The 12405-nt window shown below is 40.4% G+C and overlaps 1 protein-coding gene across 2 annotated transcripts in view; it reads right to left on the reverse strand.

The window, feature by feature from the left end:
• Positions 1 to 11963, reverse strand: part of LOC124789898 (WD repeat-containing protein 91-like) — a 216886-nt gene extending 204923 nt beyond the window's left edge. For both annotated transcript variants that reach the window (XM_047257417.1, XM_047257416.1), the window contains exon 1: positions 11697 to 11963. In XM_047257417.1, the coding sequence (XP_047113373.1) occupies positions 11697 to 11816 (120 nt within the window). In that variant the 5' untranslated portion in view covers positions 11817 to 11963. The remainder of the gene's footprint in view (positions 1 to 11696) is intronic.
• Positions 11964 to 12405: the final 442 nt, after the last annotated feature.

The raw sequence follows: 12405 nt of genomic DNA on the forward strand, positions 1-12405 counted from the left end.
CACTGTGACAACAATTGCTTTTAAGACTTGCTGAGGGAGAAATGTGATGAATCCTATTAATTGTGAGTAAATGTACACACATGGCATTTAACTCTCTCTCCATTGAATTTGTCTTTCTGTGAAGGGTGCGACCCATTAATACATGGGTGTCGGAATCTCTTAGATTTATCTATTGAAGGCCCTAGCACTGTGGTTTTTCCTGTGATAAGAGTCTCAATTCCCCCAAAATCAATGCTGAACACATTTAGATTCCAGTGTCATATGCAAGATTTTTTATCGGAGACGTTTTCTATGCCTGGCTCCTTATCCTGCACCTGAGCAATTAAAATATATAGGAAGCAAACATAAGTAATGCATTAAAAACCAAATGAAGAAAAAAAATTACTTATCAACCAAACAACCCCCCCCCCCCACACACACACACACGAACAAACGAACAGAACAAAATCCTCCAAACAACCCCAACCTCCCAGTCCCCACCCTGTTTAACCAACCCCAACTCACCCAATAATCAATACCACTCCTCTTATGGGAAAACTAGGCCTCATGAACCAGGTTCCCCGTCAGAAAGATTGACAAATATTGTCACAGTGACACTGCCATATATACAGGTCCCTGGTGTGAGTAGCTGGGCCCCTAAGTAACTTCATACTCTCATTACACACAACACCACACACAGTCAGCAAACAAGCTGAACTCCTGCAAAAACCATTATATAATATCTATCTCTAACAAAAAACACTATTACATTTTGGTCCATACAAAACACACAATACCTAACAGAAACACAAAAGCATAAGGCCCCAAATCAATAAATCAATGTAAATCACTGGAAACACAGCACGCTTTTCCAGCAACGACTCCACAGAATGATTACACAAAGTCACACAAAGACCAAGTATGGCACAAAACACAAACATCTTCAAACATGACCACATTACCAAAAGCAACAACACGCCATCTACAAACACCACCCAAATCAAAAACACAGCCCCACAATGAAGTCACAAAACACAACACACTTACGTCATGGATCAAAGCAGATGAATGGAAATGGATGCTCCCCTTGACCCGACAGAGAGAGAGAGAGAGAGAGAGAGAGAGAGAGAGAGAGAGAGAGAGAAATACACTTACACATAATCAAAAATTTCTTATGTTTTTACCACCAGGGTCATTATGTATAACATACATAGCTGGAAATAATGTTTCTCTTGACTTGCCTTTGAACACTTTTCACAGATTGAACTTCTTTTTTGGGGTATCTACCACGGGTGTTTGTTGAACATATGATGGTGCCCGAAAAGACATTTGATCTTTGCCAAAACTTGGGAAGGTGACATATGGCACATTATGGTCGACGTATCTCTCCCAACACTCCTGCTTCCGTTGTTTGAAAAGTTGGCGAATGCGAGCATGGAGCCGTTTAAAGGCCATGAGGTGCTCCAGGGACGGGTGCCACTTATGCCGCTGTAGAGATCGCTGACGCTCCTTAATTGCTTCAGCGACTTCCGGCGACCACCAAGGGAATGCTTTTTGCCTTGGGCACCCTAAAGAGCAAGGGATCACATTTTCTGCCACAGAAACAACTGTTGTAGTCACCTGCTCAACCATCACAGCGATGTTACCACGTGGAGGAGATTCAACGGTGACAGCAGAGATGAAAGTTTCCGAGTCAGGGAGCCTAGTTCAAGAGAGCTAGATGGATAATCTGATAAATTGGTTTACTTAAATATCATTTTTGTTGTCATTCGTCTTGATGTCTTTGAGGAGTTTCTTTCATTTTCTGGGGACTGGCTTGGTGCTGGGTGTTGGGTTGTTTGGGGTTGATTAAAAAGGGTGGGGTTTGGGTTTGTTTAGAGTATTCTGTTCTGATTGTGGGTGTGTGTGGAGCAGCATGTGGGGGGGAATGGTCAACACAGCTCTATTTTTTGGTGGTTTTAGCTGGTAAATAAATTTGTGTGTGATTTGATTGTTAATGCATTAGTTATGGTTTGCTCGTTTTGGAGTACAGTTTTTTCTTTCATTTGTTAATTGGTTAAGTGAATCTGTCAATTTTGGGTTTTTGATTTGTGTGTGATGTTTTGGTATTTTTCACTGCGTTTGAGCTACATAGGTGAATGGAATTTTGCGATATCACCTTTTTGGAGCTGCACGTGTCAGTTTTTGGTATTGAGGCCTTTCTTTGAGCAATATAGGTGAAGAAAATTCTGTGATGCCACCTTTTTAAGTTGCATTTATTGGTTTTTTGGTATTGTGGGCTTTGGTTGAGCTATATAGGTGATAGGAATTTTGTGATACCGTGTTTCACAGTTGTGTGTGTTGGTTTTTTGGTATGGAGGGTTTACTTTGGGCTATATAGGTAAAGCAGAATGTACAATTCCTGTGATTTTCATGTTTGTAGTGTTATGTCGTATGATGAGTATATTTTGTGATTGATTTTGTGGCTAATATTTGTTTAGGAAGGTGCTGTTTTTCGCACTGTCATGTATTGAGCTTGTCCTCACCTTAAACTCCCTACCTTCCCACAATTGTTCTGTTAGTTTCTTTATACTGCTGGAGTGAAATATTCTTGTGTAGTTTTTATTTTTGTTAAGTGTGTGTATGTAGTGATGTTAGGGTGGACATATTGTGGAGCTCGTACACTGTGATCAAAAGTATCCGGACACTCCCAAAAACATACGCTTTTCATATTAGGTCCATTTTGCTGCCACCTTCTGCCCGGTACTCCATATCAGTGACCTCAGTAGTCATTAGACATCGTGAGAGAGCAGAATGGGGCACTCTGCAGAATTCACCAACTTCAAACATGGTCAGGTGATTGGGTGTCACTTGTGTCATACGTCTGTACGCAAGATTTCCACACTCCTAAACATCCCTAGGTCCACTGTTTCCAATACGATAGTAAAGCGGGAATGTGAAGGGACACGTACAGCACAAAAGCGTACAGGCTGACCTCGTCTGTTGACTGACAGAGACCGCCGACAGTTGAAGACGGACGTGATGTGTAATAGGCAGACATCTATCCAGACCATCACACAGGAATTCCAAACTGTATCAGGATCCACTGCAAGTACTACAACAGTTAGGTGGGAGGTGAGAAAACTTGGATTTCATGGTCAAGCGACTACTCATAAGCCACACATCACACTGGTAAATGCCAAACAATGCCTCGCTTTGTGTAAGGAGCGTAAACATTGGACGATTGAACAGTGGAAAAACATTGTGTGGAGTGACAAATCATGGTACAGACTGTAGCGATCAGATGGCAGGGTGTGGGCATGGCGAATACCCAGGGAATGTCATCTGGTAGTGTGTGTAGTGCCAACAGTAAAATTCGGAGGTGGTGGTGATGGTGTTATGGTGTGGTCGGGTTTTTCATGGAGGGGGCTTGCATACCTTGTTGGTTTGCATGACACTATCACAGCACAGGCCTACACTGATGTTTTAAGCACCTTCTTGCTTCCCACTGTTGAAGAGCAATTTGGGGATGGTGATCGCACCTTTCAACACAAACAAGCACCTGTTCATAATGCAGGGTGTGTGGCACATTGGTTACACGATAATAACATCCCCATAATGGACTGGCCTGCACAGAGTCCTGACCTGAATCCTATGGAACACCTTTGGGATGTTTTGGAACGCTGACTTCGTGCCAGGCCTCACCGACCAACATCGATACCTCTCCTCAGTGCAGCACTCCATGAAGAATCGGCTGCCATTTCCCAAGAACCTAGCACCTGATTGAATGTATGCCTGTGGGAGTGGAAGCTGTCATCAAGGCTAAGGGTGGGCCAACAACATACTGAATTCCAGCATTAGCAATGGAGGGCGCCACGAACTTATAAGTCATTTTCAGCCAGGTGTCCGGATACTTTTGATCACATAGTGTATAATACTAGGTGCAGAAAGCTGGTTGAAACCTGGATTTGAGACCAGTGAGATTTTCACGGAAAATTTAAGTGTATATTGAAAGAATGGGCAAACAGGAAATGGAGGTGGTTTATCTACTGAGATAGAAATTGAAGCTGCATGTGAGATTGTTTGGGCAAGGGCATAACATGATAATTGGATCCTTCTGTCACCCACCAGACTCATCTCCTGATGTAACCGAAAACTTTAGAGAAAACCTCAGTTCACTCGTACGTAAGTTCCCCAACCATACTGTCATTATCAGTGGAGACTTTAACCATCCAACAAATCTACAATTAATTGGCAAAATTAGAGTTTTGTTAGTGTTGGGCACAATAAGACATTCTGTGAAACTTTACTGAATGCCTTCTCAGAAATCTACCTAGAACACATAGTTAGAAACAACACTCATGATGGAAATATGTTGGATCTGATGGCAACAAACAGACCTGCGCTCTTTGAGGATTTCAACATTGAAACTGGTATCAGTGACCATGACGCGGTCGTGGCAACAATGATTAGTAAAGTACAAATAACAACAAAACAAGCAGAAATATATATATGTTCAGTAAACTAGATAAAAAAATCAGTAATGTCCTATCTCAATGAGGAACTTGAAACTTTCAGGTCAGGAGCTTGTAGAGGAACTGTGGCTCAAGTTTAAAAGAATAGTTGACCATGCACTGGATATATATGTACCCAGTAGATGAGTTCATAATGGAGGGAACTTCAATGGTAAACAGTCACTCTAAAGAAACAGAGATTACTGCATAATAGGTGTAAAACAAGGTGCAGGACTATAGACAGAGAGATGCTGAATGAAATGCATTTGGCTGTCAAGAGAGCAATGTGTGATGCCTTTACTGACTACCATAGCAGAATATTGCCAAATGATATTCCACAAAATCCAAGGAAATTCTGGTTGTATGTAAAGGCTGTTAGTGGCACCAAAGTTAAGAGTCCAGTCCCTAGTGAATGAGACAGGAACTGAAATTGAGAGTAACAATGCAAAAGCTAAAATGCTCAACTTCATTTTCAAATGTTCCTTTACACAGGAAACTCTGGATAATTGCCCCCATTTAATCCCCATACCACTGAAAAGATGGATGACATAAGTATTAGTGTCAGTGGTGTTGAGAAACACCTGAAATCGTTAAAACTGAACAAAGCTCCAGGTCCTGATGGAATCCCTGTCACATTCTATACTGAATCTGTGTCTGAGTTAGCCCCTCTTCTAACTATAATCTATCATAGATCCCTCGAACAAAAAACCGTGCCCAGTACTTGGAAAAAGACACAGGTCACACCTGTCTCCAAGAAGGGTAGTAGAAGTGATCTACAAAACTACTGTCCAATATCCTTGACATCGATTTGTTGTAGAATCTCAAAACATATTCTGAGCTCAAATATAAGGAGGTATCTTGAACAGAATGACCTACTCAATGCCACCCAGCATGGATTTCAAAACCATTGATCATGTGAAATTCAAGTCAGACTTTTCTCACATAACTTACTGAAAGCTTTGGATCAAGGCAACCAGGTAGATGCAGTATTTCTTGATTTCCAAAAAGCAATTGACTTAGTACCTTGCTAATTGTCAAAAGTATTGTCATATGGGGTATCAAGTGAAATTTGTGACTGGATTGAGGACTTTTTGGTAGGGAGGACACGGCATGTTATCTTGGATAGAGAGTCATCGTCAGGTGTAGAAGTAACTTCGAGTGTGCCCCAGGGAAGTGTACTGGAACCCTTGCTGTTCATGTTGTACATTAGTGATCCTGCAGACATATCAATAGTAAAATCAGGTTTTTTGCAGATGATGCAGTTGTCTATAATGAAGTACTATCTGAAAGAAGCTGCATAAATATTCAGTCAGATCTTAATAACATTTCAAAGTGGTGCAGAGATAGGCAACTTGCTCTAAATGTTCAGAAATGTAAAACTGTGCACTTCACAAAATGAGAAAACGTAGTATCCTATGATTATAATATCAATGAGTCACTGCCGGATTCACCAACTCATACAATAACCTGGGTGTAACACTTTGTAAGTATATGAAATGGAATGATCAGATAGGTTCAGTTGTGAGTAAAGCAGGTGATAGACTTCAGTTTATTGGTAGAATACTGGGTAAGTGCAATCACTCTACAAATCATCATGCAACCAGTTCTAGAACACTGTTCAATACGTGGGACCCGTACCAGATAGGACTGACAGTAGACATTGAATGTATACAGAGAAGGGCAGCACGAATGATCACAGATTTGTTTAATCCATGGGACAGTGTCACAGTTCAGTTCCTTCAGTAGAAGGAACTGAACTGGAAGACTCTTGAAGACAGACGTAAAGTTATTGTTGTTGTTGTTGTTGTGGTCTTCAGTCCTGAGACTGGTTTGATGCAGCTCTCCATGCTACTCTATCCTGTGCAAGCTTCTTCATCTCCCAGTACCTACTGCAACCTATATCCTTCTGAATCTGCTTAGTGTATTCATCTCTTGGTCTCCCTCTACGATTTTTACCCTCCACGCTGCCCTCCAATGCTAAATTTGTGATGGCTGGCTCTGAGCACTATGCGACTTAACTTCTGAGGTCATCAGTCGCCTAGAACTTAGAACTAATTAAACCTAACTAACCTAAGAACATTACACACATCCATGCCCGAGGCAGGATTCGAACCTGCGACCGTAGCGGTCACGCGGTTCCAGACTGAAGCGCCTTTAACCGCACGGCCACACCGGCCGGCAAATTTGTGATCCCTTGATGCCTCAAAACATGTCCTACCAACCGATCCCTTCTTCTAGTCAAGTTGTGCCACAAACGTCTCTTCTCCCCAATCCTATTCAATACCTGGGTCGACAGAAGCGTCCGATCCAACGCGTCGGCTTTGACCCGTGATGTAAGGGTGTTGTCGTGTGTGACGTCATGACGGCACGGAGTTTGGTTTGAGTGTGGCTGTCTCCAGTTCTGTTTTATCTTATTTTATTTACTTTTCTGATCTGTTCGTTCTATCTCGTGAGATTTTTTTTTAAATTTAAAAACATTTATTACTTATTTTAATTATCTGTTTCCTCGAATTTCTGTTTTAGTTTATTATATTTATCTTTCTGATCTGTTCGTTCTATCCCGTGAGATTTTTTAAAAAAAAAAAGACAAAAAACACTAATCAGCTACCGAAGCATCTTTATCTTCTATGGGTTGCAGGGTTTACGACCCCTGGGGAGGTGGGTGGGTATTCATGCATGGCTGTCTTCACTTAAACGTTGTAGCTACGCAAGGCGTCTAAATTTGTTTATATTTAGTTTGCCCCCCACCCAGAACACCCCATTTCCCGCGCTTGTCCCGTTAGTGTCATTAGGCTTCTTGTGGGAAGTGTGTGTTTGTTTTTGTTTCCGCCATATTTGTGACGTCATGGGTCAAAGCAGACGGATGGGATCGGACGCTTCCGTATTTCCCAATACCTCCTCATTAGTTACGTGATCTACCCACCTTATCTTCAGCATTCTTCTGTAGTACCACATTTCGAAAGCTTCTATTCTCTTCCTGTCAAAACTATTTATCGTCCATGTTTCACTTCCATACATGGCTACACTCCATACAAATACTTTCAGAAACGACTTCCTGACACTTAAATCTATACTCGATGTTAACAAATTTCTCTTCTTCAGAAACGATTTCCTTGCCATTGCCAGTCTACATTTTATATCCTCTCTACTTCGACCATCATCAGTTATTTTACTCCCTAAATAGCAAAACTCCTTTACTACTTTAAGTGTCTCATTTCCTAATCTAATCCCCTCAGCATCACCCGATTTAATTTGACTACATTCCATTATCCTCATTTTGCTTTTGTTGATGTTCATCTTATATCCTCCTTTCAAGACACTGTCCATTCCGTTCAACTGCTCTTCCAAGTCCTTTGCTGTCTCTGACAGAATTACAATGTCATCGGTGAACCTCAAAGTTTTTACTTCTTCTCCATGAATTTTAATACCTACTCTGAATTTTTTTTTGTTTCCTTTACTGCTTGCTCAATACACAGATTGAATAACATCGGGGAGAAGCTACAACCCTGTCTCACTCCTTTCCCAGCCACTGCTTCCCTTTCATGCCCCTCGACTCTTATAACTGCCATCTGGTTTCTGTACAAATTGTAAATAGCCTTTCACTCCTTGTATTTTACCCCTGCCACTTTCAGAATTTGAAAGAGAGTATTCCAATTAACATTGTCAAAAGCTTTCTCTAAGTCTACAAATGCTAAAAATGTAGGTTTGCCTTTTCTTAATCTTTCTTCTAAGATAAGTCGTAAGGTTAGTATTGCCTCACATGTTCCAACATTTCTACGGAATCCAAACTGATCTTCCCCGAGGTCGGCTTCTACCAGTTTTTCCATTCGTCTGTAAATAATTCGCGTTAGTGTTTTGCAGCTGTGACTTATTAAACTGATAGTTCGGTAATTTTCACATCTGTCAACACCTGGTTTCTTTGGGATTGGAATTATTATATTCTTCTTGAAGTCTGTGAGTATTTCGCCTGTCTCATACATCTTGCTCACCAGATGGTAAAGTATGCCGAGAAAATCTTTTAAAGTTTCATGAACTGGCTTTAAATGATTACTCTGGGACAACACTACAACCTCCTACAAATTGCTCACACAGGGTAAGATTAGAATAATTACTGCATGCACAGAGGCATTCAAATAATCATTCTTCCCATGCTCCATATGTGAATGGAACAGAAAGAAAACCTAGTAACTGGTACAGTGGGATGTACTCTCTGCCATGCATTTCATGGTGGTTGGCAGAATAGGAATATAGATTGTACATACTGGTAGTAACGGTGGTCGCCATCTTGACGACATCGTGGGTCAAAGCCGATGGGTCAAACCAGACGCTTTTCTAATGCCACAAACTCATGTAAAATGACTACAATCGCTCGCTCATTCTCTCTCTCTCTCTCTCTCTCTCTCTCTCTCACTCACTCACTCACTCACTCACACACACACATTATCAACTGGGTTGACCATTGAAAACAGAACAAAACAAAAATGAACTTAAGTGCAAACTGACAGTGAATCACCAGAGAAAGTGTAACTCTCTCCAAAACTGTGTTTCAAACTCTCAATGTTTATCTTTTGTGTCTAAAGCACAACAAATAGCCATTTAAGCACACATTGCAGCATGATTCACTGTAAAAATTTGCTGCTGCTTTTCTCCTATGGTTGCTAGTTATGCACAGACTCTGCTATCGAGCTGCAGGACTAAATCGTCTAATTAGAGTGAATAGTGACCAATGACAAACTAGGTATTGTATAGAATACTCTCCATTCCTTCGTCTGTCCCAGAGGCACTAGTACTGCAGCTAAATTGGAGTGTCAGAATATAATTTTGAACTGTAGCAAAGGACCATTGGCAGACTAAATTTGTGAATTGGGTCTCGCGCTTGTGCTACAAAAGCAAAAATCCAAGACCCAAGCCTGATCAGATACACAGTTACAATATATTTAGATGAGTCACTGACACGGTTTGGGATGTCATAGAAAATGTTGTTGTAGCCACAATACAGTAGAATACTGCTGTTGAGGGTATAAACAGCAGTAATGTCTCAAAACTTTCCTCCTGCACCCAAACTGAAGCAACTTGACATGTACATTTTGCTTCCATGGGGATCCACGGCCTCTAGGTGTTTAATAAAAGAATATATTGTCGTTGTAAGCTTTACTGTGCTTTATTAAAAATGCACTATTAGCTAATTTCGGCCATGAGTCATTATTAAGCACGACTGCTATGTCATGTATTACATATCACGCTTATCACTTTCTTTTATGTCACATATATAAAACCACATGCTAGTTATTTGGTTAATATTTCTATTATTTACCCCATTCCCTTAAATGGTACAAAATGCATATGCTATATTTTTAGATTTATTTATTCCTATTCAAGAATTCATCTACGGTATAGAAGGAGTTGTCAAAGAGATATGATTTCAATTTATTTTTGAAGCTATTACAGCTGTCTGTCAGACATTTTATTTCATCTGGTAATTTGTCAAACTTTTTTATAACAGCATATTTTACCCCTTTCTGTGCCAAAGATAGGTTGAGTAAAGGGTAGTGTAAGTCTTTCTTTTTTCTGGTATTATAATCATGAATGTCACTGTTGTTTTTAAACTGCTCCATGTTGTCGAGAACAAATTTCTTTAGTGAGTAAATGCACTGTGAGGCTGTTGTAAGAATTCCCAATTTTTTAAAAAGATGCCTACAAGATGTGTGACTATGAGCCCCACACACCTAAAAAACATGTCTGCCTGGTCCCATTAACAACAGGGATCACCCATTGTGACTGTGGACCCCCTTACAGTTTCTGCAAATAGAGAAGCTAACTTATTTTCCCCCATCCTATTCAGGTGCAGGCCGTGTGTAGCGTATCCCCACTTACCAATAGCATTTACTGGAACAACACATATGTGAGATTTTGCCAGAGTCTAGAGCATCCTGTTCAGCTCAGTGTTAACATGCCTTACAGCAGTGTTCACCCAGGGCTGGTCATGGCGCTCAAAGACCTCCACAAACCCCACATTTGTGTGCTCAGTTTCTTCTCCTATTTTATCCAGGTCACTCCTAAAACTGTATCTTGGATTCATAGCCAGGCTGTTTCCCGCTCCCCCAACTGCAATTACGTGAACTTTCTTCTCAAAGTTCCTGCATAGCTGACCTAAGTTTTCTGTCACCTGGCTAAGACTAGCACTTGGTTTCACAAAACTTGTGACCTGGTACCCTACACCTAATTTCTCCTGAATCTGCTGGCCCACACACCTCCCATGACTGCTGACTAAAAGCAGCATTGTTCTTTTCCTATTCTCGTTCGATCCTGACCTGTCTTTTTTCTTTAAGGTAATATTCTGCTTCAACCTAGTTTCAACTACATCTGGATGAGGCCCTTCCTCCACTTCAGATAGCATGCCAAACTGATTTACTAATTGAATTTCTGGAGTTTTTTCAAGTGTTTCCCTTTTTCGCCCTTTGCTTGCTACCTTTTCCCAGTGTCTTTTTCCTCCCTTAGCCTACATAGGTCTACTTCCAAGTTTGCGTTTTCTAATTCAGCCTTAAGGGCACAAATTTTTGCCTCCTGTTCAGCGATTTTTTTGTCCTTTCTACATAACCTACATTGCCATGGAAGAGGCTCATTTTCTACCCTCGTTTCCTCGCCGCTACATTCGCCCCAATGAAACCATAACTTACAGTCTACACAGAACACCCCCTCTTTCAAATTTCTACGGCAACCACCACATTTTCGATGGAGTACAGCTGCTGGTTTTATATATGCGACATAAAAGAATGCGATGAGCACGATATGTAATAAATGAGATAGCAAATGTGCTTCATAACGCCTCACGGTCGACATTAGCTAATAGCACGATTTTAATAAAGCACAATACAGCTTACATCGGTCAATGTATTCTTTTATTAAACTTACTGGTGATATAAAAAAAACCTACGGGCCATTTATGTCATAGAAATAAGTGAAAAATGAGATCACACTACACAATGCACCGTATTTATGGAAAATACGAATTATTTACGTTAATTTTGACAATTACAATGGCATTTTATAAAACTTGAAAGTGCGTTCCGCTGGTCAGACTGATAGTTCACCACAAGTTATTCCAGCAAAATTTATATACAAAATAGTTACTACCCGGACCTATGAATTACAACTCGGCTATAACACGAGTTGAGAAACATTTCCTGAGGAACTGAAGAAGCATGATATGAAAACACCTCTTACCCGAAAACCTTTATCCTTTTCGATCTTCAGATCAGAGTCAAAGGCTTTTAATGTGCTGCTGAATCCTCTAAACACGAGATATTCTCTAATTAATTCATCCAAATACTGTACATGAGACATTTTCTGAGCAATTTTCTTTCAGTGACAACAACAATAAACGTCTTCACATGCTCTTCGATGATAACGCATCCAACTCAGTATCTCCATACACACAACACAACACCTACTACGCTTTTGACAACTGACGCAGTTTACATAAACAAAGCCAGAGATGTGTATATGCTAAAATTTTCTGATAGTCTTCTGATTAATCGATACACGATTCGAGTTATAGCCAGCAGTTATAGCACAGTGTAACATGTTAGACTGTGGTTATAGCTATTCAACGCTCAAAGTCGTACACAGGGGACATTTTTGACATAGCCTCAATTTTAAATGATTCAGTTATGCGCGAATTTTTGCATTAAACGTGTTTAAGGTCGAAAAGGGTGATTTATTGTTGAGTAAGACAGGTTCGTTATGATTTTAATTAAGTTAGTTGCATTTTGCATTTGCGGTCGCTTCCATTAAGGTTTTGATATATACTAAAGCGCCATTATCTTCACTTTATAATAGACACACGGCCAAAATGGCAATAATTGGTCGTACAAATAAATAACTGTATAGTCAAAAAGCAAGCATGATTTCATTTAGATACTAGTCACTGCAC

Source organism: Schistocerca piceifrons, chromosome 3, assembly GCF_021461385.2.
Source record: "Schistocerca piceifrons isolate TAMUIC-IGC-003096 chromosome 3, iqSchPice1.1, whole genome shotgun sequence".
NCBI classification, from domain to species: domain Eukaryota; kingdom Metazoa; phylum Arthropoda; class Insecta; order Orthoptera; family Acrididae; genus Schistocerca; species Schistocerca piceifrons.